At 47.2% G+C, this 27,478-nt stretch overlaps 2 protein-coding genes across 51 annotated transcripts in view; one reads left to right on the forward strand and one right to left on the reverse strand.

Moving 5' to 3' along the window:
- The window catches only part of PTPN21 (protein tyrosine phosphatase non-receptor type 21), a 77,393-nt gene extending 65,329 nt beyond the window's left edge, over positions 1–12,064 (forward strand). For 5 of the 6 annotated variants that reach the window (XM_086319282.1, XM_086319279.1, XM_086319281.1 and 2 more), the window contains 6 exons: positions 4,470–4,607; positions 5,737–5,958; positions 8,146–8,274; positions 8,592–8,826; positions 9,217–9,377; positions 9,607–12,064. In XM_086319282.1, coding sequence (XP_086175408.1) covers positions 4,470–4,607; positions 5,737–5,958; positions 8,146–8,274; positions 8,592–8,826; positions 9,217–9,377; positions 9,607–9,735 — 1,014 coding nt within the window. In that variant the 3' untranslated portion in view covers positions 9,736–12,064. The remainder of the gene's footprint in view (positions 1–4,469; positions 4,608–5,736; positions 5,959–8,145; positions 8,275–8,591; positions 8,827–9,216; positions 9,378–9,606) is intronic. The other variant, XM_086319283.1, reaches the window with a different exon arrangement.
- A 13,297-nt stretch (positions 12,065–25,361) lies between these two features.
- SPATA7 (spermatogenesis associated 7) overlaps positions 25,362–27,478 on the reverse strand; it is a 35,871-nt gene continuing 33,754 nt past the window's right edge. For 32 of the 45 annotated variants that reach the window (XM_086319331.1, XM_086319325.1, XM_086319330.1 and 29 more), the window contains 3 exons: positions 27,367–27,444; positions 26,308–26,365; positions 25,362–26,066 (listed from right to left, as the gene is read on the reverse strand). In XM_086319331.1, coding sequence (XP_086175457.1) covers positions 25,506–26,066; positions 26,308–26,365; positions 27,367–27,444 — 697 coding nt within the window. In that variant the 3' untranslated portion in view covers positions 25,362–25,505. The remainder of the gene's footprint in view (positions 26,067–26,307; positions 26,366–27,366; positions 27,445–27,478) is intronic. The other 13 variants (XM_086319318.1, XM_086319311.1, XM_086319308.1 and 10 more) reach the window with 2 other exon arrangements.

Genomic DNA, 27,478 nt, shown 5'->3' on the forward strand with positions numbered 1-27,478 from the left:
ATTGTCTCTACAGATGAGAAAGTGGACTCTGCGATGCTGAGTAACTTTCCCAAGGTCACACAGCTAGTGAGGGACTGGATTTTAAACCTGTGTTTGTCTCTGTAGCTGGTTCTCCTCTCTTCTACACTGTTCTGTATAGAGGTTGTATTGTATATTTTAAAATATTGTGTACAGACCTGGGTTCGATCCCTGGGTCGGGAAGATCTGGAAAAGGACATGGCAACCCACTCCAGTATTCTAGCCTGGAGAATCCCATGGACTGAGGAGCCTTGCAGGCTACAGTCCACAGGGTCGCAGAGTTGGACACAGCTGAGCAACTAACACACACACACACACACACACACTTTTTTATTAAGTAACAATTGCTTGTCTCAGCCTTGCTGTTCTCTGTCTTCCCACTGAAACCTTTTCACTGTGAGGCCCTCAGCGTTGCCCAGGCATTGGTGCCGTTTTCGTGTCCGCGTGTCCACTCTGGGTCATCTGGCTGCCTGGCTCAGGCTCCGCTCTGCTCAGGCCTCCGTCTCCCAGGTGCCCCTGTGTCCTGGCAGCTGGGGCCTCTGCCTCCAATTTCTGCCAGTCAGCATACTCAGACCTGAGGGCGCATCGAACTTGTGGTCCTGGCCTAGTGTATTATTAGATCCTCTGAGATGTCACAAACATCTTCACAGGCAGGAGGACAATTAGCACAGTACTGCAGTGGTTATGAAGTGCACGAGTGTACACAGACTCGAATGACTAACAGTTAGTACTGTGGATTTAAATATATTTTCTCTGAATGGTTTTGAACTGTAAGTTTGTCTTGAAAAATCAGTTACTTCACTTTTGGCTGTGCGGGATCTCTGTTACTGCGCATGGACTTTCTCCAGGGGCGGCTGGCAGGAGCCGCTCTGTAGTGGCGGGCAGGCTGCTCACCGCAGGGGCTCCTCGGGGCTCTGGGTGTGCAGGCTTCAGTGGCTGTGGCCCAGGCTCAGACACTGCAGCTTAGTTGTTTCGAGGCACGTGGGATCTTCCTGGACCAGGGGCTGAACCCCCCATGTTTCCTGCCTTGGCAGGTGGATTCTCCTCTAAATTGATTTTTAATTTTTCCTGGGAGTACATCCTTACTCAACTGCCTAACAGTAAAGGCCATTGTCTCAGGTTGCCTGAAGTGGAGGGGATGGCCCAGCGTTGGTGATTCGGGGCGGGACAGGGTGTGGATGTGTCTGCGGGATGAAATAACTGAGTCCTCACCAGCTGGTCCGGCCCTCTCGTAGTTGACACTCTTCGCTGATTGCATCAAGAACTGTGCCTAGTCTTAACGCAGGGCCTGAGTCTGGCCCCAGATGAGTAGAGCCCAGTATTCAAGCCTGTTGTCCCGGTGGTTTTTGAACAGGCCCAGGGAGTTCTGCTGAATCTGAGGACCTTGATTTGGGTTCTCCAAAGGTACGACTGCCCCCCTCCTTGGCTGGGAGGCCCCCAGTGTCAACCGTGTGACTGGGTCCTGCGTTTGCTCCCCTCGCTTGCGGCCCATGCACTTAAGTGCCCTGCGGCAGGTGGAATCCTCCCAGACCAGGGATCGAACCTGCGTCCCCTGCATCGGCCGACAGACTCCCGACCACTGAACCACCAGGGAAGCCTCCCCCCACCCCCCGCCCCGGTCTTTTCAAAAAAGGACGTTCTTACTTGAAGAACGGGAATGGCAGCCGTGGCCTGGGAATAGGTACAGGACCTAAGAGTGAAAGACTCGGCTGTGAGTCCGGACCTTGCCGTTCGCTGGTTCTCTCCCAGGGGGCCAGGCCCTTCACACCCAGCCCCTCGGCTCCTCCATCCGAGACCCAGGACGGGCACCCCTCCTCTGTCTTCTGTGGTGTGGCGTCAGGTCCCACTGAAGCCTCGGCTCCGAAAGTGTTTTCTGAATTCTGTCGTGCAGCCCGACTGACTTGAATGCAGGGTTTCTATTGTTTTGACCCTGTTTACCGTATACAAGGAGCCAGCTAGCTGGTGAGACCTTGGGCCAAGAACTTAATCTCTCTGACTCTTGTTTTTCATTTGTAACTGAGACAACCCCAGAGAGTTGTTGGAGGAAAAAAAGTGAGGTGCTGGTTCATAGAAAGTGCTTGGTCAAGTTTAACATATTACTGTGAGGTTGCATCATACGTTTAACTGACTGACTTCCCAAGAACTGGAGTCCAGCCCCCTGCTACCCCTCTGACCCCCCGTAGTAACTCCCGACGCCTTGGTGGTTTTAATGGTGACCACAGGTGAATGAACATACAATGTGAATTATGGTTCTGGGGGTTTAGTACTAAAAACAGTGGAATGAATGGCAGATAAGCAGGAACATTCCGGAGTTCTCCCCCGTCTCCACCTGCAGGGACTTGATTGCTATCCGGCAGACGTGGACGGGTGTGTTTACAGGAAGAGTTTCTGTCTCACCCTCAGTCTCGCGTGGTGGTTCTCACACGAGAAGCCACCATTCGGCCGGTACACTTAAAAGCACGTCCTCTGAGGGCTAAGTGAAGGGTGTTTGGGGTGAGCGTTGACTGTGAGCCCCTTTCTTCAAATACTGGCTTTAGAGCTGGCCTTACCAATCACCCAGCGCATGGTGCTGGGGCATTTCAGTCCTTCAGGCCGAGAAGTGCCGGGGCCACTTCTCCTGGCTGTCGGGAGCTGAGTTTTCCATTTTCAGGCTCTTGTGAGGCAGATTGACGTTAGCCGAGGTGGGAGAATTGGCCCCTGGAACCTGGCAGACGCCACCCGTCAGAACGGCCCCCACGCCCCCGACTGCTCACTGTCAGCCGCTCACCCGTCTCCTGCACAGCCGAGAATCCTGACGTTGTCACCCAGGCAGGAACCTTGTGGTCTGTGTGCCTCCCTCTCGGTCTCCCCCAAGGCTGACAGAGCTGGGGCAAAGGCGATCTCAGTTATGAGACAGAACTGAGGAAACCGCTGCTGTCAGAGGAGGGCTGCTGTCATTATGATTATATCCCCTGGCTTCCCAGGAGGTATTGAAAGGTTGTTGAATCACGCAAATACACCGGGATTCTTGGCCCCCGGAGGAGAAGAATTCAATCCGGGGCCAGAGACGAGGCTTGATCGCTCAGAGCTTTTGTGTAATAAAGTTTTATTAAAGTATAAAGGAGATAGAGAAAGCTTCTGACATAGGCATCAGAAGGGGGCAGAAAGAGTACCCCCCTGCTAGTCTTCAGCTGGATGTTATATAGTCACTAGCAGTCTGTTAATGAAAGAAAGGAATGTCTTAAAATTCAGAATGGCACCAGGCCCCTCACCCATAAGATGCATTTTGGGATAATCTTGGCGCCAAATGGCTTATCCTGGGCCATAAAATGATTAACTTGAATCTTGAAGAAGGGCAGACCACCATACAAATAGTTTCATTTACATAGATTAGGGGAACAATATCTGAGTATAACATACTGGTTTGTCAAGTAGGTTCTGGGCCAAGAGGCGGAACCGACTTGGAGACAGAGTTTGGGGTAAAGGCATAGCACATTAGCATAGCTTAAGACAAACATTTCCATAAGAAAAAGGCATTGGTTATCTCTAGGCTCGAGAATAGCTAACTTCAGGTGAAACCAGGTGTCATTATGGCAACACAGTATTTTAAGAGGAACCTCCCTTTAAATTTGTATAGAGAAGGAAAAAATATTGCTAGTTTGTTTCCTCCTGCAGCTTAAGAGAGAGAAAAATGTCTGACATTTGCAGGCTATTTCCTCCATTTGGAGACCCCTGGCCTTCCTGCCTGTTACCCTCTCAGTATAGGCTATTAAAGAGGATTTGGCATTCTTGGGCTTGTTTGCCTTCGAGAGCAAAATTGCTGGCTTGAAGAAACACCAGTTTTCAGCAGACAGAATTCCATGGTTGCCCTCTCTCATACCCTCGCCTGGTGTAATGATGGAGATTTCAGCCCTGCTGTTTTCTTCACTTGAAAATGCGGCGTTTACCAGAAGTGTGGTAGTCTAATCCCTGTCACACAAGTCTGCCGCAGAATGTAGAAGACAGTAGAGCCACCACAGAAAACACTAAAAACGAAACCATTTTTGTTTGTTAGTTTGTTCAATGTATGAAAGCTCACTGCAGTCAGGCCACTACATTTAAACCCTTATCGTGGACTACAGCTGATTTTCATGCGTGTCACAGTTTGACATTCAGGAGTCCAGTGAGTCCTGTGAAGGAATGCTGTCTGCTCGGAACCTCACCTTCCATTACAACAGAGCCCTGAAACCAGCTGCATTTCAAAACCTTCTATCTGGAAGACTTATCAGGGCTTTGGCCTTGAATGGAATGTCTTCCTCCTCATATTTGTGAAACGAGTGTGTGTGTGTGTAGGAGCGTCATCTCTCCTGCGGTTGTTGATTTAGGAGAACCTCCCTCCCTCTGTTTGTTTCGTCTTCAGTCCACTGAAGTCTCCTCTCAAAGGGATTGTATGTGTGTATGTTTGATATATACGCCTATAACTATTTTTGTAGGGAATGAAAAAGAGCCGAGGAGATGCAAAAAAAATCGGTCCTCTCAAATTGGCTGCTCTAAATGGACTCTCCCTGTCTCGACTGCCGCTGCCCGATGAGGAGAAGGACGTGCCGGCCAGAGCCACTAACGATGAGCGGGTACGTACGGGACCCGGCCGCCCGCCTTCTCGGGGACGGCCGAGGCTGCAGAGCTGCCTTCCTGAGGATCTGCTGGATTTTCTAAGCCATTTGATAATCATAAAGCAGTGTTAACAACTTTGTAATCTGGACTGCAAAACTGGGGCAAGCTTATAGCTAATGCCTCAATAGATAATTTCGGGCTAAACGTTGATTTTTGTCTGTTGGCTTTTGGCTGTCGTTCTTTACCTTCTTGTGGCTGTAAAGGGAGAGGAAACCAGCAATTGCGTGTGAGTACTCACAGGAAAGAAAGACAATGACCGCTGTCCTGGCATCGAAGGCTTTTAACAGTGAACAGCTACTGAGTTCCTCAGAACTTTCTTTGTGACTGAGACGTATTTGCTGTGAGGTTCTATTCTGTCAAAATTAGGCAGGCATGAATTATGCTAAGCAAAAATTACTTTGCTTACACCTGGATCCTGGAGATAATTTCCAACATGGACTATTGTTAGTGTTTTATGTGTCATATTACAAAGTGGAAGCCCTTGTTCATAGAAGTTGGAATTAATTATCCTACTCTAGGGTTTACTGTTCTCCAGGAGAACTTTCTGTTCTTAGGGGGTCAGGTAATTAAAAAAAATTTTTTTTATATTAAAGTATAGCCAGTTAACAATGTTGTGATCTTTTCAGGTGGACAGCAAAGGGACTCAGCCATCCACGTACATGTATCCATTCTTCCCCAAACCCCTGTCCCATCCAGGCTGCCACCTGACATTGAGCAGAGTTCCCCGTGCTATGCAGCAGGTCCTTGTCGATTATCCATTTTAATTATAGCAGTGTATACAAGGCAGTCCCAAACTTTCTAAGGGGGTCAAGTAATTGACTATAGATTTAGAGAAAACGAATTCAGTGAATTATTCTAGAACAAGTTTAAACAGAACTTTGCATTCTATTTCTCACCAAGAAGATTATTTCATTTGTCCTTTCTGTGTAATGACTTGTTAAATTTAACTTTGGTTTCATGTAGAATTTTCAGTATTGGGTAACACTAGACTTGAGGCAGAAGGCGAGTTTTCAGACGTGCAGTCAAGATGCCGCTGTGTGTGGCATGGGACTGCAGTCATATTATCTCTCGCTCTGTGTTTTCCAGTGTAAAATTCTGGAACAGCGGTTAGAACAGGGAATGGTATTCACAGAATATGAAAGAATTCTTAAAAAACGGCTAGTTGATGGCGAGTGCTCAACAGCACGCCTCCCTGAAAACGCAGAAAGAAATCGGTTCCAGGACGTGCTTCCCTACGACGACGCCAGGGTGGAGCTGGTCCCGACCAAGGAGAACAACACCGGCTATATCAACGCCTCCCACATCAAGGTGAGGGGAGTGTTAGGTAGGATGGTGGGGCAGAGTCCTCAGTTAAATCATTAACACAAGAGTGGCGAGACTTGTTTTCAAAAAACACCCTTGTTTTGAACCATTTTGACACTGTTTTGCAGGCTGGGAAATCCGTACCCCTGGGGGGACGGTGTTTGGTCCCTCTGCCCCCAGCATCGTCCCCAGGACTTCAGGGCCGCTCATTTGTCTGCCTGGAGCCCTTGGTGCTTCTGAATCTGAAGCCCTCTCTCTAGCTCACAGGTTCTCAGGAGCAGCTGAATGGCTCCTTTTTCCTTGTCGTGCACCTCCGTGCATTTTGATGTGACACACGTGTGTGTCGGATGGTGTCACCAATGCCGTGCCTCACACTGGAGCTGTCTGCGCTCTTTGCCCACTCTTTGCTTTTCAAACACCATTTTGTTCTGTGGGCGAGTGGTGCTGCTCCCCACGCCGCCCCGGCCCCGAAGCAGGGTGATGCCGTTTACCTGAGGTAGCGTTACGCCCAATAAAGTGAAAAAAGGGATGGTCCATACGAGGATGGTGAGAACAGCCAGAGGCTCTGTCTTCTCCGTCCCCGCAGCCTCTGTTCACACTGGCTGCACAGTCAGTTCCTTACTCTGGACAGAAGATGTTTCCTTCTAGTGAGTGAATGAGAAGGTGTCCACGATCAGGTGTTATCTCTCTTCTTTCCCACATTTTCTTCAGCTTGCAGGTGACGTTGGATGAGAGCCATTTCGCAGTGAGACTTCCCGGAGACCCAGCAGTCTGCCCTTGCCAGGCTTTGGGAATCTGTGCATAAGCTTTTTATTTCTAAAAAGCTTTTTATTTTGTATTGAGGTGTAGCCGATTAGCCACGCTGGGATAGTTTCAGGGGCTCAGTGAGGCAACTCAGCCAGACATACACAGGCAACCATTCTCCCCCAAACCCCTTCCCTGCAGGCGGCCACATAGCTCTGAGCAGAGTTCCATGGGCAAGCTTTGTTCTGTAGGCAGCGCTAGTGGTAAAGAACCCATGCGCCAGTGCAGGGGCCATAAGAGGCCTGGGTTCCATCCCTGGGTTGAAAAGATCCCCTGGAGGTGGGCACGGCCCCCCACTCCAGTATCCTTGCCTGGGGAATCCCATGGACGAGGAGCTTGGAGGGCTGCAGTCCATGGGGTTGTGCGGAGTCGGACGTGACTGGGGTGACATATTTAAAAACGGAGCATTTCTTTGGAATAGCGTATCCTGTCTCCTGTGACTGGATGGGTGAGAGTTGAATGCTGAGGCTCTGTGGTGGTATTTCAAGATCTTCAGCAACAGCAGGAGGAATTCTTAGATCACCCCCTAGCGCCGTGTGGGCCGCTGTGCTGACCTCCGAGTCAGGAAGGGCGTCGCCCCTCCTGCCCCCAGCCCTCCCCCTGGTCCTTGTTTGCTGTGGGGCCTGGGGCCCGTGGGATGCGGTGGTGTGACTTGGGCTGCGGTCTTTGTCCCAGGGTTACCCAGGGCACTCAGGAAGCCGTTAGGGCCATCACTCAGTAGTGGGGGAGCTGAGATCTAACCCCATGTCCTGACTACAGCTCTCATAATTATTAGAATGTTTTCAAGGAGGTTTTCAATCTTAAGTGGAAATTTAGTATCATTATATGGGGTGATCCTGACTCAGAAGTTCAGAGGTGAACTCCTTAGGTAGTAAGAGATTCCCTGCCCCCGCCCCCAGAAGTTTGACACTTGACTTAGGTTTTTGACTTAACTGCTTGTACTTGATCCTAGTATGTATGGTGCTTCACGAGGGAAGGTTGTGTTTGAACTTTGGGGTGTGCTGATGCTGGTGTTATTTTTATAAGAACCAGCACTAACGGCAGGAGTAACAGCCACTTACCGAGACCCTGTCATGTGCAGGGCATTGAGTATACTGACTTGAGTAATCCCAGCAACATGAGGGCAGGGAGTATTTTTATTGTGCAGATGAGAACTGAGATTTGGAGAGATTAAGGACATTGTCCCAGGTCACATATAGATGATATATAAACTCATAATGCTTGTGCTTATAGGAGTGTCAGTGATGGAAATTACACTAATAAGGAAAAAGAATAAGATGAAAGTCTTTATCTAAATAGTTCAGTTTGCTTTTTAAGTATTACCATGAACAAATGTATATGCATGTGTTATACACACACACACTCATTTTTTTAAATCCCTAATTTCAGGTCTCTGTCAGTGGAATTGAATGGGACTATATTGCCACTCAGGGACCACTGCAAAATACCTGCCCGGACTTTTGGCAGATGGTGTGGGAACAGGGAATTGCGATTATAGCCATGGTGACGGCGGAGGAGGTGAGGACTCACTTCTCTTCCTTGACCTTCTCGCGGCCTCAGACGGACAGTGACGGTGACGCTGTGCGTCCTGACTTCAGAGAAGGGGGCGGGGGCGCAGGTCCGAGTCCCGGTGAAGGGGCGCCCTCGGCCGGCCCAGCGCGTTTCTGAGACGGATCCCCGGAAGGGGCGCCCTCGGCCGGCCCAGCGCGTTTCTGAGACGGATCCCCGTGAAGGGGCGCCCTTGGCCGGCCGGGGCCGCGTTTCTGAGACGGATCCCCGGAAGGGGCGTCCTCGGCCGGCCCGGGCCGCGGTTCTGAGCGCTCTGTCTCTGACAGGAGGGCGGAAGGGAAAAGAGCTTCAGGTACTGGCCACGCCTCGGCTCGAGGCACAACACCGTCACCTACGGGCGGTTCAAGATCACCACCCGCTTCCGCACGGACTCCGGCTGCTACGCCACCACGGGCCTGAAGATGAAGCACCTGCTGAGCGGGCAGGAGCGGACCATCTGGCACCTGCAGTACACCGACTGGCCCGAGCACGGCTGTCCCGAGGACCTCAAGGGCTTTCTGTGTAAGCGTCTGCGCTCCCGGCGCCGCGAAGGCCGCCACAGAGGCAGACCTACAGAGCCTCTCCTTTCCTGCCTCTGTATTGTTGCATGCGAGGCTGGGCTTATTATAAACTGAAAATTGCAAGCGTTCAGGGGAAAGCTTAGTGCAGAGGTTTTACAGTATAACTTGGATGGTCAGCAGCAGGCAGTTCCTGGTCCCTGAAGAGTTTTGCATTTTGCGGGTGAGAATAAACGAGAGCCCCGGTAGAGGCAGGGGCTCGCCGAGACCGCACTGTCGGCCAGTAGCTGGGCTGGTGCACCGGCTCCCGGTGCCCTGCGCGTGGGGCCGCCTTCTCAGTAGGCCTGATCGGCCTCAGTGCATTGTGTCTGTCTGTCTCATCCGTGTTTCACAGCATACCTCGAAGAGATCCAGTCTGTTCGACGCCATACAAACAGCACGAGTGAACCCAAAAGCCCCAACCCCCCACTGCTGGTCCACTGCAGTGCCGGCGTGGGACGGACAGGCGTCGTCATTCTGTCGGAGATCATGATCGCCTGCCTGGAGCACAACGAGGTGCTTGCTCCTCTGTGGGCGCGGGGAGAGGGGGGCCGGGCGCAGGGCCGGGCAGAGAGGGACCCCCGCCCCCCGTGGCCTGCCAGGGCTTTCTGCACAAACGTCCTCGGGCTTCTCTGCGGGAGACTCCGAGTAGCCAAGAGGCTGCCTGCCTGCAGCCAGGGCCCCCAGGGCCGCCCCCGCCCCGGGGTCTCGGGGAGCCGCGCCCTCACCCCACTTCCCTCGCCAGGCGCTGGACGTCCCGCGGGTGCTGGACATGCTGCGGCGGCAGCGGATGCTGATGGTGCAGACGCTGTGCCAGTACACGTTCGTGTACCGCGTGCTCATCCAGTTCCTCAGGAGCTCCCGGCTCATCTAGGCCCCGCGCTCGCCGGGATGGCCACGGAGGCGTTCACAGCTCGGAAAGGACGGAGACGTGCTGGCCGACTCGCGCTTTCGCTTCCACAGGTGCCGCGTCGGGCGTAGGTGGCGGGAGGAGCGCGGGGCGCTGCGTTGGATGAGCCGCAGGAGGAGCCGGGCCGGCCGAGGTGGAGGGGCCGCGCCGGGGCGGACGGTGCCCGAGGGCAAGGCCGCGGCTTCCCGGCGCCCCTGTGTGACTTGCAGCACTTGCACACATGTGGAGATTGTATTTTCTCGATCAGTTCTCTCTATTTTACTAAAGCTGTGCTGGGCAATTCTGGCAATCACTAAGGCGTATAGTTTTCTATCTTAAGCTAGTTTTTGATAATGGAATTTTATTTTATGACGAGAATATTTGGGGTTTTCTTGTTGAGAAACTAAACTTTTCATGGGGCTGATCCACAGATGTGAGTGGTTCTTGGATAACTTTGTATTTAAAACCATGTTATTTTTTAAAAAAACCCTTGGGTACTTAACAGTTAAGTTACCAAACCCAAAACTACAACAAGAATCCAAAAGTGTTTATTTTTGAAATATAGAAAGCATTTTTATATTCAGAAAATTTTTTAATCCTAAAAGTTCTATATATTTGTACTTTCTATATTTTCCAAGCAAGAGTTCAACTCCTTAAGGTACGGAAATGAGTCAGTTACTGTAAGTTAACATGGGGCATAAAGGCACATTTTTTTAATACATGTATGAGAATAATCAGATTCACTGTTTTTTTTTCAGTATTATTCATAAACCCAAATGTGTTTGATTTTTTTTTTTTGGTTGAAAATGAAGTGAAAACAGTTGCATACGACGGTTTTAAGCACTTTTTTTGGTTGCAAACAAATCTGTTTTTAATATATATGTTGCTTTGTAGGTGAAACAGTACATAACAGCAGACATATTGAAAGTGTTTTGGAAGGGATCGGGGTGAGAGTACAGAGGATGAGTAGGAGGAGATCGCATGCAGAGGAGGCACAGGGCGGTAAATGCAAGCTGCCTTGGTCTTTACAAAGCTCGCAGCGTCACCTGCACTCAGACTGAGCCGCCGGGCGGAGCGGGGTTCGGGAAGAGTGGGTGACCCCCCACCGTAGACACCCCGGGGACTCAGGGCCTGTCACGGGTAACAGCTCCCTGTGTTTCCTTGAAGTTCTTCCACCTACAACTCTTTCTTTAAAAAAACAACAAATCAGGTTTATATTATTATTAAAAGAAGCTGTGAAGAGGCTTTGTTTTCTTTTGGCTGAAAGAAGGGAAGGGTTTGTTAGTAGTCTCGCCTCTTCTCCCAAAGCACAGCCCACACCTGTGGGGCCACGGGAGATGACCGTGGTGTCCAGGATGTCCCGGGGTTCCCTCGCCTCACTCCTCTAGCTTCACCCCTGCGGGCGTCTCGGGTTCCCCCTCCTCCGAGCCCCCCAGACCCCTTTTAGGCCCCTCCCCATGGGCAGGGGGATTGCGAAGGGCTCGTCCCTCAGGGCTGAGGAGGTGATGGAGGACTGCCCGCACGTTCAGCTGAGGAGCCCTCTCTTAGCTTCCGGAGGCCGCTTCTCCAACACGTCAAGCTTCCCAAACCTCAAACCCAGGGTTACTTCCCCCAGTGAACAGTATCCGAGGGACGGTTCCGATGCCCGGGTTCACTCCTAAAGCGGTTCTGCTCACTGTTGTCACCACTGAGTCTGTGGTTAGCTGGGAGACTGGGTTTCCTTCAAACATCGTGTCCCTGCCTGACTCTGTCCCAGAAACCAGCCGCTTAAGAGGAAATGCAGATGGCATCAATGAAAGTGAGTGTTGAAAGTGGGCCTCTTTCTCACTTGGTAACGAAGAATTGATTTTAAGTCTGAAATGATTTTAAAGAATAGACCCAAGTGTGGATGTTCAGAGCGTGCCCCCCAGGAGAATGGATTCAGAGTTTTCATTGCAGTGGTCCCCATCTTCACACCAGGTAATGGACAGGTGTGTTTCTGACACTTTTTTCTTTCATTGGTACTTTTTTTTTTTAAATGCTTTTCTGTCAGGTTTAAACATTTTGAAGTGTCCCATTGACAAGAACATATTGTAAAACAAAAATTTTAAAGAGTAATATATGGTATGTTTGTGTTCCTGTTATAATTTGATTTTAAGAAAATTATGAGGGCTAAATTACACTGTATAAAATGTCACTCTTAAAACTCGCATGTTTGACATAGCTTCTAAGATCCATGTAATTTTTTTGTGTCCCTTTTGAATTTTTAAACTTTCAATGAACAGTTAGAGAATATGAAAGTATTTCTGAATAAAAATAAATCTACATTTCTGGACTTCTGGAGTAATATGATTTTCAAGGTCAAACTGTAGAACATCGTGGTTTCATCGGCTCAGCATGTCTGAGTTGAGGATTTTCTGTCTGCCAAACTTACACAGTGCTTCAGTATTTTAGTGTCTTTTGTCTGTTTGTTGATATTCTTAGTTTCATATCAAAATTAGCAAAACGTGCATTTTCGCACAGAGTAGCTTACAAGCCAGTGTTTCCGCTGACGAGTGCTGCCTCTCTGGCATCAGCTCTCCTGAGCAGTGGGCTCTTCAGATGAAACGCTCTAGTGGATAGTTTTGAACACGGAAAGTGTTTGTTTTAGAACCTCATTTGGAATTGCAATCTTCATTACTTATTTTCTTCTGGAACATCCATTGTGAAACATTCAGAAAACCCTAGAATGTAGCCTTCAAACCACGTTGGCAGGATTGAGACAGCAGCTGTGCTTGCCCTGAAGCTCCCGGGAAGACCAAGGCCAGGACCGAAGCCCCGAGGAGGAGTGAGGATGGGCTAACGGCAGCACGGCACGGGCAGCCTTTCTGCTGCTTCGTCGGGAAAAGACGATAGTCCTTTCAAGTGGGTCGGTAACTTACTGTTCACAATATTAAGGGAATATAAATGTTCTCACTACATGTAATATAAAACTATATTGGGCTTCCCTGGTGGCTCAGATGGTAAAGAATCTGCCTGCAATGCAGGAGACCCAGGGTCGAACCCGCTCCAGTGGTCTTATTAAAATATAAAGAACTACAGTTTATTGTAAATCATTTAAAAAACCTCTGTGGGAGAGGGTGGGAAGATTTGGGAGAATGTCATTGAAACATCTGAAATGTCATGTATGAAACGAGATGCCAGTCCAGGTTCAGTGTACGATGCTGGATGCTTGGGGCTGGTGCGCTGGGAAGGCCCAGGGGGATGGTATGGGGAGGTTGGGAGGGAGGAGGGTTCAGGATGGGGAGCATGTGATTTTTTTTTAAAAAATAAAATTAAAAAAAAAAATAAATTAAAAAAAAAAAAAAAAAAATCAGACTTTTAAAGGGAATTCTTTTGGATAGACATTTAGGGAATTTGCTTTCTATCAGCATTTCAGGTAGAAGAAGCTAAACTATCTCTTTCCAGTTTAAAGTTTATTTAAATGGTCTAAATTAGAGGGGACCCTTTTTTTTTAACTGAGGGACAGACACTTCAAAAAGAGAGCTAGGTCCATTAGGAATTTGGGAAAACAATTCTTGAAAGAACATGAGTTTTTCAAAGTCCTGCAATAAGAGCTTCATTTACCCTAAATATCTATAATTTAAAAAAAAATCAGAAAGTTTGGTGGTTTAAGGTTTTCATGTGTTAGGGGTGTGTGGACAGAGGATTTTAGAAAATAATTGAAAGGGTCCTTGGGTGGTTAAACTGGCATAGTACAGGTAGTTCCCAAATAAAAATTATGCTCTAAAAGTTCCGATGTATGTGAAAGTATTGACAGTATTGTCTACAAAGGGAAATATTACTGTAGGTGGGCCCTAACTCTGGTTTGTTCTCCCAAAGCTTGTTGAAACCACAGGGGTCTGAAAAGGTAGTCACACCCTCATCGTCAGTACTCACACAGGGCAACCTCCTCCCCGCTGCACCTTGCGGGCCAGAGCACAGGACCAGTTCTGGTTTGCCCGGCAGTGGGGCCTGGGCCTCAGCACTCGACTGAAGTCAGATTGATGAGTGTTTCGTGAGGGAGTTCCACGTCACGAGTGTCCCATCGTTTGTCTGAGAAACTTGAGTGGTGTGTGAAGGTCAGGGACAGGGGTGGGTGAGCGGGGTGCCGAGAACCCCGTGAGGGCGCTGGGCGGAGGCGGGTGAGCTGGCAGCACGTCCCCGCCTTGTCTGCTTCTACTGCGTGTCTGCCTTTGGGTGGTCCTGGCCTGGAGGAGGAGGGGACCCTGGTCCTGGGCCAGGGAGGTGGCGGGAGGTCCGCGGCCCCCAGCTGAGGACACGGGAATCCCACGGTGAGTGTCCCCACAGCTGGAGTGTCTCTAGGTCACACGTGTGTGAGGTGGGCCTGGTTGGTGGCGTATTTCTAGAAATATGTAAAATACTCATTTTCTAAAAACTGGAATAAATCTGAACTTTATCCAATATGTTGCTGGGCTCACAAAGAGATAGTAAGCGTATCGTTCAGTTGCTTAGTCCTGTCCGACTCTGCGACCCCATGGACTGCAGCACACCAGGCCTCCCTGTCTACCACCAACTCCCGGAGTCCACCAAACTCCAGTCCATCGAGTCGGTGATGCCATCCAACCATCTCATCCTCTGTCGTCCTCTTCTGCTCCTGCCTTCAGTCTTTCCCAGCATCAGGGTCCTTTCCAATGAGTAACCATATACTTATTTTAAATTATGCTTTTAATAACACAAATAAATACAAATGAGTGACAAGGGAATAATTGGACTACCTGTAGACATAAGAGATGCAGGTTCGATCCCTGGCTTGAGAAGGTCCGCTGGATTAGGACATGGCAACCCCGTCCAGTGTTCTTGCCTGGAGAATCCCATGAACAGAGATCCTGGTGGGCCACAGTCCGTGGGGTTGCAGAGTCAGAAATGACTGAAGCAACTTAGCACACAAGCATGTGCATGGAACTAACAGTGTGGCTAACGTGCTGTTGGGAAGTTTTCAAAAATTACTTACTAGGTAGATCTTTTGAACATGATTCTGTCCATTAAACATGACTTTGTGGTGTGTCATATAAAAGGACCATTTAAAAATCTCAAAGATGCCTTGGCTTTAAATCTATAGTGCCCCCACACTGGCTATAGCTGTTCATGATGCCAGTGTAATGAATCTGCAATTTTAAACTGACTGGTAGGGGTTTTAAAACTATATAAAGCCCAGTCCTTTATTTCGGTTGTCACCACCAACATTTTGAGTGCTCATGTGTATTTTAAGTTCAAGCTCTGAAAGCTTAGTGAAGAAAAGATGTATTCATTCTCAGGAGCCGGTCTTTACTGACCAGGGAAGTTCAGACGGTTGGATTATCTGGGTTATCCCGGACGTGTGTCTGTTGGCCCTCACGTTTTGGGGTAGACTGATGTAATGGTGATGGCCTTCCATCTCCGTATGCTCCTTTATCAGCTGAGGAGAACTGAACAAATAAACGAGGTCACTCATCTTTCATAAGAGTTGCAAATATCACAGGTCCAACTGCTCTGTCATAGATGCTACGAGAGTCTCCAAACATCTTTTTCTAGAAATTTATTAGAAATCACATGAAATTAATGGGCCATTGAATGAGAAATATTTATTGACAAGGGATTTAATCTTAGAGTTAACTGTCCTGAAGGGATCTAATGGGCTTGTACTTTTACTGGAATAATTACCATACTGGCTCAGTCTGGACCAGACTGGAATCTAAGTTCAGTCTTCCCAGTCTAGGAATCCCAGGTAGTGGAATCCATCTGTCAATGCAGGAGATGTGAAAAAGAGCAGGTTCCATCCCTGGGTTGGAAGGATCCCCTGGAGAAGGAAATGGCAACCCACTCCAGGATTCTTGCCTGGAGAATCCCATGGACAGAGGAGCCTGGCGGGCTGCAGTCCCTGTGGTCACGAGAATCGGACACCACTGGACACGCACGCACTGTGCTGTTAGCCTAACAAATGCCTGAAAAAAAGTAAATGTTCTCTACAGGTGACGAACATTTTCAGAACAGGCTTAATAAAAACGAGATTAAAAAGAAACCAAAATCTTAAGCCCACAAAACAAAAAGGTGAAAGAAAAAACAAGGAAAAAAATGCTATAACTTGTGAAACTTGTAGATTAGTAGTGCTTTGGTGGGTTTTATTTGCATAGTTTGGTTTTGTGGCTCAATAGAGAAGTAGAAGTAGTTGTACAGAGATGATTCTTAATGTTTTTGAAGATTTTTCTGTTAGTGTGCGTTTAGACTCTCCATATTAGATTTTTTTTTCAATTCTATATTAAAAGTAAGCAGCTTAATTTCTTATTGTAGAATTGAGCTATTACACAGTTATCAGTGTATTCAATTTCTAAACACATTGAAAATGAGGGGAGAAAATAAAAATATTTTTTAAAGTATTAAGCCTTAAAAAACTTGAACAGTTAAACCTTACTCCGAAGGTTGGCACTGGGCCTTTAGAATATATTTGTTGCTTTTTACTGTATTCTCAAGTAATTTTTTACATTAAAATATAAAACAGCTTTTATCACGCGGACGTAAAATGTTTTCCTGTGAAGCCACGTCAGTGTCTCCCTCGGCTGTGCTCGAGGGGGATGCTCCGAGTTCCAACAGTCCTACTTGGTTCAGGTGAAGATTGCTGCAACGAGACAGGATGTTGTTGTGTATTTCTTTGTTACAAACTGAAGCAGTCCAAACCCCACCCATAGCAAATTAAGCAAAGCATAGTTTAAAAATGAATATCTGGATAATAATATATTTAAAAATTCAGGCTGCTGTTACTATGACTCAAATGTCCGCAGAAACTTAAATATTTAGAGACAATTTTTTATGAAATACATTTTCTCAGAAAGTTCCCTATAATTCAAGCAATGCATTGGGAATTCTGCCTTTTCAAAATCACATGGTATATGTAGTTGTCGCGTATTTTCTAGTTTAAAAAGCAATTTTATGTGGTACTGTCTGGTGATCAACAATGTAAAAACAATATATAATGTATAATCAGAAGAGCTTAAATCTGAGCTGCCATTGGTTTGTAAAAGTGTGTACATTTAATAGGCAAAAGAGTTTGAATGAATGTGATAAATGTGAAGTGAATATATTATAGTCTATTTTTTGCCATAAAATAAATATTGTAGCAAGATATTATATGTGTGTGAATAGTACAATTACAGCTGTTTTGTCTATTTTTTTTTTCATTTTAGTTCTTATTGCAAAGGTATGTAATTAGTCCCAGTTCTCCAATGGTTTATTTTAAATTATGTTCCAGACAATAGATGTTTCTTTTAGTCGTTTACAGGCATCACACATTTCCACCATCATCAATCACTTATGAGTTAGAATGCCTCTTGTCAAAATAGCCAACTTTGTTAATCAGCACATTTGTGGAACAATTAATATATTTGAAGAATAAATATTTATGTACTTCCCTGTAGGTTGGCAGAGCTCCTCACACAATCATGCCTGTAGTGCAACTTGTTGTTAGTTAAGTGTCCACTTCACTTATTTTGTTGTTCAGTTGCTCAGTCGTGTCTGACTCTTTGTGACCCCATGAATCGCAGCACGCCAGGCTCCCTGTCCATCACCAACTCCCGGAGTTCACTCAAACTCACGGAGTGGGTGATGCCATCCAGCCATCTCATCCTCTGTCATCCCCTTCTCCTCCTGCCCCCAATCCCTCCCAGCATCAGGGTCTTTTCCAATGAGTCAGCTCTTCGCATCAGGTGGCTAAAGCACTGGAGCCTCAGCTTCAGCGTCAGCCCTTCCAGTGAACGTTCAGGGCTGATTCCCATTAGGATTGACAAGGTAGTGCGATGTGTCATTAGCTGAATGTCCACTTCACTTATTAACGGGCTTGTTTTTGGATCAGCAACAGCAACACTGAAAATGTGTTGAAATCCAGATTCTTGAAGTATATCCCATGTCTAAAAATTCTGAATCAGAAACAGTATGAAAAAGTCATAAATGTTCAATATAGACCACAACTTGGGATTCATGACATAGCCAAGCTACAGTCAATAGGTTGACTATGTCTTTATTTAGACCATTTTTATTAGGTTAATGATATTTACAATCGTGGTCTACTGATGGGCCCCCAAAGATATCCGTGATCTAGTCCCCTGAAGTTATGGATGTTTTACATGGCAAAAGGGACTCTGCAAATGCGATTACATCAAGGTTTTTGAGATGAGATTGTCCAGGATTATCCAGGTGGGCCCAGAGGAACCACGGGGTCTTTCTCAGAGGGAGGCGGGAGGGTCACAGTGAGCAGAGGCGTGATGAGAGAAGCAGAGGTGAGAGATTTGAGGATGCCACGCTGCTGGCCTTGACGATGGAGGCACGGGCCACAGGTGAAGGGATGCAGGCAGCCGCTGAAAACTGGAAAAGGCGAAAAACACATCCCCAGAGCCTCCAAGAAGAACGCAGCCCTGGCCAACACCTTGGCTTTATGACTTCTGCTTCCAGAACTGTAAGTTGGGAGGTTTTATTTTAAGCCATTGCATTGGTGGAACTTGTTACAGCAGCAACAGAAAACTTATAAAATAATATTCTTCACAGGAAAAACAATGGACAACTCACCTTTTAAAAAATTGTTTCCATTTTTTAAAAACTTGAGGTATACTTGACTTACAGTATATGTGTTTAGGTGTATAACACAGTGATTCCCAATTTTAAAGGTTACACTCCAGTTATGGTTACTAGGAAACACCGGCTGTGTCCCTGTGCTGTATAATAAACCCTCGTTGCTCATCTATTTCACACCCAGCACTTCGTGCCTCTTAGCCCCCTGCACCTGCGTAACCCTCCCCCACCCCTCTCCTGGCTGGTAAGCACTAGCTTTTTATATATGTTTCTTTTTTGTTATATTCCCTAGTCTGTTGTATTTTTTAGATTCCAAGTGTAAGTGATACACAGTATGAGCTTTCTCTGATTTATTTCACTAAGCATAAAATCTCCAAGTCTATCTATGTTGATGAAATGGAAATTTTTCATTCTTTTTTATGACAGTAGTATTCCATCCAGAGAAGGCAGTGGCACCCCACTCCAGTACTCTTGCCCGGAAAACCCCATGGACGGAGGAGCCTGCTAGGCTGCAGTCCATGGGGTCGCTAAGAGTCGGACACGACTGAGCGACTTCACTTTCATTTTCATGCATTGGAGAAGGAAATGGCAACCCACTCCAGTGTTCTTGCCTGGAGAATCCCAGGGACGGGGCAGCCTGGTGGGCTGCCGTCTATGGGGTCGCACAGAGTCGGACACAACTGAAGGGACTTAGCAGCAGCAGCAGTATTCCATCACACACACACACACACACACACAAATACATATTACATATATATACTCACAACACATCTGCTTTATCCATGCATCTGTTGATGGACTCTTCGTCCATTCCGCGTCTCAGCTATTGTAAATAACCCTATGAATGTTGGTGTACATGTATCTTTCACTGCGTGACTCCTTTTATTTGGGTATACCGTCCGCAGTGGAGCTGCTGTGTCCTGTGGTGGTTCTGCTTTTCGTCCTCGAGAGCCTCCGTACTGTTCTCCGCAGTGACTGTGCCAATTCCCACTCCTGCCAAGTGTTCGAGGATTCCCTTTTCTCCACATTCTTGCCAGCACACGTCATCTGTGGTCTTTGAGAAGACGGCCATTTCGACAGATGTGAGATGCTGGTCTGTTCCAGGGGCTGGGTCCGGAGGCTGGTGTCAGGCCATCCACGTGTTGGTCCGCGGGACTCAAAGAGCTCGCACGGTGGCTGTCCCTTGGTGAGCCCGCTGACGGGTGAGGCCGGCCCTGGGGCCTGAGCAGAAGCCCGGGGGCGGGGGCGGGGCCTGGGCTGGTGGCGGGGGCTCAGTCCCGTGTCCTCTGGCTGAAGGCCTGGGGCTCCAGTCCACTGCTGTGCGCTGGGGTGAGGGGCCAGGACTGGGCCCACTGCGGGGCAGCACTGGGCTCCAGGGCAGCTGTGGGCTCAGGGGGATCTTCAGGCAGCCTGTCTAAGGTCCCCTGAGGAGGGCATGGCTCCCCACTCCAGGATTCTTGCCGGAGAATCCCCTGGACACTGGAGCCTGGTGGGCTACAGTCCATGGGCTCGCAAAGAGTCGGACAGGACTCAGCGACCAGACAACAGTCTGCAGGTCAGTGGGGCTGTGCCCCTGCCCTGCTGGCCGTTTGGCTGAAGTGCCCCAGTATTGGTGCCTTCAGGCTTGTGGGCAGGGGCAGAGTTGGGTCCTAAGGCTAATAAGCTAGAGACAGATAGATAAAGTAGCTCAGTCGTTTCCGACTCTTTGAGGCTGCATAGACTAGCCCGCCAGGCTCCTCTGTCCATGGGATTCCCCAGGCACGAACACTGGAGTGGGTTGCCATGCCCGCCTCCAAATAAGCTAGAGGGTGGATTCCAAAATGGTGCTGGCCGGCACCAGCGCCCACGTGGTAGAACAAGCTCCCCGCATGCTGCCGCCAATGCCTGAGTCCCCAGGGCAGGCTCCCGCGGCCCCCTGCCTCTCCAGGAGACTCTCCAGACTGGCAGGAATGTCCAACCCAGACTTCATTCCGATTATTGCTTCCACCCTAGGTTCTGGAATATGAGATTTTGTGTGAGCCCTTTAAGAATGGGGTTCTATTTAGGACTGAGTTTGAGACTCCTGGGAGCCAGCTATGCTGGCCTTCAAAGCCCAGACATTCTGGGCATCCATCTTCCAGGTGCAGGACCCCTGGGCTGGGGAACCCAGTGTGAGGCTCAGACCCCTTGCTCCTCGGGGAGAGCCTCTGAAATTGTAACTCTCATTGGTAGGTTGCCCACCTGGGGGGTATGCGATTTGATTATATGCAGCTCCCCCCTCCTACCCATCTGTGAGTCCTTCTTTATACTCTTTATACCTTTAGGTGGAGAAGATCTTTTTTTGTAGGTGCTCATATTTTTCATAGGTGTTCTGTAAATAGTTGTAATTTTGGTATGCCCATGAGAGAAGGTGAGCTCGGGGTCTTTCTACTTTGCCATCTTGGCCCACCTCAACCCACCTGTTCTAAAATCTTGGAAGGTGAGTGTGGAACCCTAGCATCCAGGACTGCTAGGCATTTTTGCCTCAAAACTTGAATGTTGGTACAGGACAGTTCTCAAGGGAATAAGGGTGGCTTTTGGAGCAAAGCTTTCTTTACCCCAATTCAAAGTGTCTTCTCCCTGGCCTTGGAATTCAACACACGGCTTTGTTTTGGTGGGGATGTGCCATTACCGGATGCCCCTGCTGCTTTTAAGAGTCTGGGCAAGGCATCATGCTTGTGAGCATCTCCTATCACCAGAGTGTGAGTTTAGCAGACGGCTTTCCAAGACTATACTAGCACATGAAGGGTGATGAGGGGTCCGCACTTCTAGGTGTAGATTATTTAACTTGTAATTTCTAAAGAGCCTAAGAATTAAACTAATGTTAACTTTGGCATATTAAAACTAAGAGAAATCTTTGGATCATGTAATCTGAACTCTTTTTAAACAAAGGCCCAGAATAAAGTAATTTGTTGGTGACCACACAGCTAATTCAACCACTTGAGGAATTGTCATCTTGCCCCATAAAAGCTATTTTGATCTTTTCTAATTGTTTTCACTGGGGGAAAAAAATGTGACTTTTTAAAGCTTCTTAGGAGAATGCTAATTTATATTTTAAACCATTTGAAATGTGAGCAAATGACATTTTCATGTAATTTAGCAATTTGCTACATTGCTCCTTCTAAATGGGGAATTTGCCCTCTGAGTGTAAAGAGAGGAGGAAATATCTGTCCTGTTTCCCTATAACCTTGTCTAGAGCTAAACATCCCCTCCAGGTCAAACTGTCTCAGTGCATGAACAAATGCATCCGTTCTTTGAGGATCCAAAGAGAAACAGGTTCTTTCTCTTGAGAAGCCCAGCGCCAGGACGGGAGACCAAGTGCATTCTAAACAGTATGATAATTTGCACGGCAGACGTGGAAGGTCTCACCCAGAGCAGGGGACATCTGTCGGAGCAGCCGCTCAGGGTCCCCGTGTTACTTTCCCTCTGGGCTGTCAGTGCAGGCCCCAGGGGCCCCAGAGGGGAGATGGTGTTTGGAGCGGAGGGCAGGTGCAGGGGCAGAGAGGGGAGGGACCTATTTGGGAAGAAGCAATTAAGACGCCGAGGATGCTTGGGCGAGCCTGGCGAGAGATGAATTGGGAGGAAAGCATGACTTTATAAACAAATGCAAAGGCGCCTGTACCTTTTCTGGTTAGCAAGAGGAAACTCAGTTTGGCTTGTGTTTTAAAGAAGGGAGTGTGACATGGTCTATTGGTCTGTTTGACAATAACAGTAGCAGCCTGTGAGTCTTTCTCTAAGAACCTGTTTAACTTCTTACAACCCTGCAATGAAGGCTCTGTAACTACCCGGTTCAACACATGAAAAGCAGGAGGAAGGTTAGTAACCAGCTTAAAGTCACAGCTCATAAGGATCAAACCTGAGCGACTGGGCTCAAAACACTCATCAATGACTCTGCAAATCAGAGAATGAGCTGTAGGAGAAGCGGAGGGAAAGAAATTAATCTCTGATCTGAGACTAAGCCAGTGTTTCCCAGACTTAACCATTTACTTCACCTTTACAGAACCTTGGGCATCTGAGAACCACTTTTAATGTTTCTTTAAACCAAAAAAAAAAAAAAAAATTCTTTGAACCAGCTCATCTCTTTAAATTTTACAGGGAATCCTGAGGATAACAACAACAGAATACCCTAAAACATATAGTCAGGATGGGTCATGGGGTCAGAGACAAGAGGCTGTACCCAGAGTTGGAAGGCAGAGAAGACGGACGTGTCGGAGCACGCAGGGAGTCTGGGGCAGGGCTCCAGGTGGGGAGGTGCAGCAGGAAGGCGGTAAGCTCCAGCGGAGGGGGAAAGGGGGTGCGGGCTTCGTGGTGGTGAGGCTGGGGCGGAAGGCAGGAGCCCTGGGGGCTGGAGGAGCGGGGGAGCCCCAGACGGGACGGAGCGGGGCACGTCTGAGTGACGGGAGACCCGGGCGGGCGCCAAGAAAGGTCACAGAGGGTGAAAGAGGACTGCGGGGTGCGGAGCGGAGTGAAAGGCGCTCAGTCGTGTCCCACTCTTTGCGACCCCACGGACTACGCCGTCCATGGAGTTCTCCAGGCCAGAACACCATGCTGGGCAGCCTATCCCTTCTGCAGGGGATCTTCCCGACCCAGGGATCGAACCGGGGTCTCCCACATTGCGGGGCGGATTCTTTACCAGCGGAGCCACCAGGGAAGCCCATATGCCTACTTTGCGTAACATATATTTGTAAGTATTTCAAAGAATGGCTTTTACGTAATTATTTCAATAGATATTAATAATTATGCAAATGCAGTCTTTTAGACTTGTAATATTGAAATTTATTCTCTACACAATTTAGAAAATGGCTTATTTCTTGGATAAAACAGTATATTTAGAAGTCCGAAAGCCAAGTAAATCCCTATTTTGGACTTTTGACAGATCTTGGCAGTTTAGATTTTCCACAGTTGCCTAATGTGTACTTTGCATCTTTTGCTGTTGGGGGTAAGATGACAACTCCACGGTGAGAGCCGGGGGTCGGCAGGGCCAAGGAAAGAATGGGCAGGATGATCTGGGGCCTGACACTGGGCACCCAGCCCGACCATACTGCAGGCTGTCCCCGAGCCTGGGTTCTGAACAGTTTCCCGTACTTGAGACTGTCATCCACCCACCACCAGAAACCAGTTCTAATACCTCCAGTGATATGCACCACCTTTTGGGAAACGCTTGTGTGGGCAAAAGAATGCTAAAAGCCTGAATTAAAGAATGAGATACTTGGAGGGAATTGCTGAATTTCTAGAACATTTGGGTTATCACCCACATTCTGATTCATCTTTTTATCCTCCATGGTGCCCAGGCATGAAACCGTTGTCTAAGTTACTCACATATTCCCATTACTGTGAGTGGTTGAAAAGACCTCAGGAGAGATGAGTCTTCTGAGACATATCTGAGTTCAGTTAAGGATCAGACTGGGCCTGGTAGAATGTTCATCTGCACAAGGGATGGCGTTTCAGTCAAAAGGCCATCCAAGCTCACTGATTACTAGAAAGGCCTTGACGCTTTAGATACTGTAGGAAAGAGAGGAAAGAAATTAAAGATACTGTTGTTTAGTCACTAAGTTGTGTCCGACTCTCTTGTGACCCCATGGACTAGCCTGCCAGGCTCCTCTGTCCATGGGATTCTCCAGGCAAGAATCCTGGAGTGGGTTGCTGTTTCCTCCTCCAGGGTATCTTCCCACCCCAGGGATTGAACCCAGGTCTCCTGCCTTGGGAGGCAGATTCTTTACTATCTGAGCCACCAGGGAAGCCCCAAGATGACAGCAGATGATGCTTAATGTTTTAGAAGCTACTCCAGATTATAGGCCCTTCCCCCAGTCAGTGCCTGCAAAATCACTTATGTCTAGGTAAAATCTGTTCCCCTATAAAGGGACTTCAGAAATTGTGGTTCACAGGCCCTAAGGGGAGCTGGGTGATTCTCACTTTCTCGCATTCACACCCTTGTATCCTGCCTCTTAATGTGGGCAAGACCTGTGACTTTTTTTTTTTTTTTAAGAACATCTTTATTTTATAGCATCAGTAATATCCAATCATAAATTTCTGATTTTACAATGCTCCCATTTTTTTTTTTTTAATAATCACAAAATACAGGAAAAGAGGTAGAAAATTTTAAGGAATTCTATGGACAGATATGATTTTGCTTGTCATACCAAACTCCTCCAGTGGCAGACAGAAAGGTTTAATTAAGAAGTGACATGGGAAATAAGCTGATCCCAAGGGTAAAGAATATTTTCTATTTAAAGCACTATTTTTTATGACAAAGAATATATTACAGACTGTGGTTAGCCTCTGTTCCCAATAAATGTAAACTGCCTAATTGCCAAAACAAAAAAGGTCTCGCTTTTTTCTTTTAACTCTATCTATAAAGGTAAGCATTGCATTTAGCTTCAGTTCAAACAGGTAAGCATGAATCATTTTTTCCAATAGCAAATTTAGCTTTACAAATATCTATGTATATTTAGCATCAGCAAAAAAGGCATTCATTTCAGAAGAATTAAAAATAGATCCTTTCTCCTGTTAATTTAGAAAACCCTGATTCAGATAATTTTTACTTTTCTGATTCTCATCATTATATTATCAAGTGAGAAAATAGAGTACTGTGTAATACACATGTGCGCTCCTCTGTGACTTGTTTTTAAACAAAAGAATATGGCAAAGGGGATGGAGGTCACTCCTGTGACGCACCACGTCAGGATTATGTTTTCTGAGACTCCGTCTGGCTAGAAGCGCCTCCCTCATTCTCCCCTGAGCCTTAGAGAGGCAGGCAGCCATGCTGTGAGTGGTCTGTGGAGAGGGCCACGCGGCAGGGAATGGGAAGAGCCTCCAGTGGGCACGGTCAGCAGGAAACGGAAGCCTTCAAACCGAAAGCTTCAAGGAAAGACGCCCTGCCAACCACCTGGGAGAGTCTGGAAGCAGAAGCTACCCCCATGGCCCCAGCCGAGCCCTGGCTGGTAGGTGTGTGAGACCAAAGGCAGAGAGGACCCGCCTAAGCTGTGCCTGGACTCTTGATCCACAGAAACTGTGTGATAAATAATACATGTGTGTTGTTTTAAGCTGCTAAATTCATAGTAATTTATTATACAACATAGACAAATACAGAACTCTTAACATATAAAAGTAAAAAAAAAAAAAAGGAATATTGAATGATTGGCCATTTGGGATATTTATTGGTGAAGATCAGACATCCAAGATCAGTCCTCAATGCTCATTTCCATGATTCTCAGCGTTGGTCCTTCCACCTCCTGACTGTCTTTGACTCTGCACAGCTGAACAGCAGGCACGAGCGCCGTGCTGAGGCAGCACAGCTCCGTGGAGGCCTCCGCCCTCTCCGTGTCACTGTCGCCCTCAATGACGCTCACGGAGGTCTCCTGGCCCAGCAAACGGTCTGACACGCTTCCATTTTTCTCATCCCAAACTGAGGTTTCAAGGTTTGTTTCCTCATTCACCTGTTGAACGATAACCTCCTCTGAACACTTTGATTTATGGATGGGGAGGAAAAAGTCATTTGAAGAGACTATCTCATTCTCTTCCTTTGGTATAGTCAATAACATATTCAAAGCTTTTTGGTATTCCTGACGTTCCTGTTGAATGATTAAATCTTGTTCACTTTTATTTTCATTTTGTTCTAAATTCTCAGCCTTTTCAACATCACATAAATGCAATGTATCCACGCTGTCTAGCTTTACTGAGTTTTCCTTGGACATGCAGCCTAAGTCCACCTTTAAGACATGTAGCAGCTGGCGCATTTTTTCCTGGAATTAAAAAAATACAAGAGTAATTATATTAATTAGGCGACTCAAGGCTGCTGCAGCGCTGCTCACCTCCGTGGGGTTAATACTGCTTCCTCCTCATTCTGCCTGTATCTCCCCTCTCCCCACATACACAGAAAGGGCAAGAGAAAAAAAGTGTCTGCTTTTAATGCATTCTTTGAGAGAAAGGTAAACTTGCAAATTCTTTCTATATTAGGACTTTTCTTATAAAGTTAAGACAAACCTCCTCCAAATGGTGTTTATTTTGTTTTATATGTCTCTCAAACAGTCGTTCCAGAAACCTACAAATGATAAATAAAAATGTTAATGGTCTCAAAATCAGAAAACCAACTAAATACAGAGAGTCATGCCATAACTAAAGTACTGAAGGCTGGAAAGTCTGTTTTAGATGACCCTTTTTCTTTCCAAAGATACACGCTATAATCCTGTCTGTTCTATCAGGCTCTCCAGTGTGGAAGCTAGTATGACTTCTACTATGTTTAAGTTAACAGATGCCAATGTCTCTTCTGAGAGACTGCACGCTGCTTACATTTCTGTGAAATAAACTGTTTGACATGAGGTTGTAACACCCCCCCCAACTAAAGAGCTCTGTATCCTTTTTCTCTCACAAACACCAAAAGCCTTCCCTCCTCCCTTTCTCTGTCACATACACTCATCCTCCAAAAGCAAACTCTAAAGAAAATTCTCTTATAAAGCGTTACTTTACAATGTTTCCTAAATTATACTTGAAAAGATATTCCACTCAGGGCAAACTGACATAGTAAGTTAAAGTTACCACTTACTGTGGACTTCCCTGGTGGCTCAGATGGTAAAGCGTCTGTCTACAATGCGGGAGACCCGGGTTCGGTCCGTTTGTGCTGGACACGTGATAATCATTATATCTCTAATCACGACCAACAGATGTGTACTCAGCCGCCTCAGTCGTGTCCGACTCTCTGTGACCCCGTGGACTGTAGCCCACCAGGCTCCTCTGTCCATGGCATTCTCCAGGCCAGAAGACTGGAGTGGGCTGCCATGCCCTCCTCCAGGGGATCTTTTCAACTCAGGGATCAGACCCAGGTCTCCTGCAGTGCAGGTGGATTCTTTACCATCTGAGCCACCAGGGATCCCCTGGAAGAGTATGAATTAAATGTTCTTTATAATTTATATCAGTTATAAGAATACGGTCCCCTAAGAAAGCAATATAATTTTCATTTCCTAATATGTGAAAATAAATAAAATTAACACCAAAGAGTTTTTAATGTACAGTTCAATGATCACAATACAATTAAAAAAATCTAACCTGTTTGAAAATAAACCTAGTTTCAAAATTTCATCTGTTACATCTTCAATGAAACTCAGATACAACAGTTCTTCTTCACTGTGAAGGCAAAGTGATATACAGCATAAAAGTT

This window comes from Bos grunniens, chromosome 10, assembly GCF_055505025.1.
Source record: "Bos grunniens cultivar Pamir isolate PY7600 chromosome 10, Bosgru_T2T1.0, whole genome shotgun sequence".
In the NCBI taxonomy this organism is placed as follows: Eukaryota; Metazoa; Chordata; class Mammalia; order Artiodactyla; family Bovidae; genus Bos; species Bos grunniens.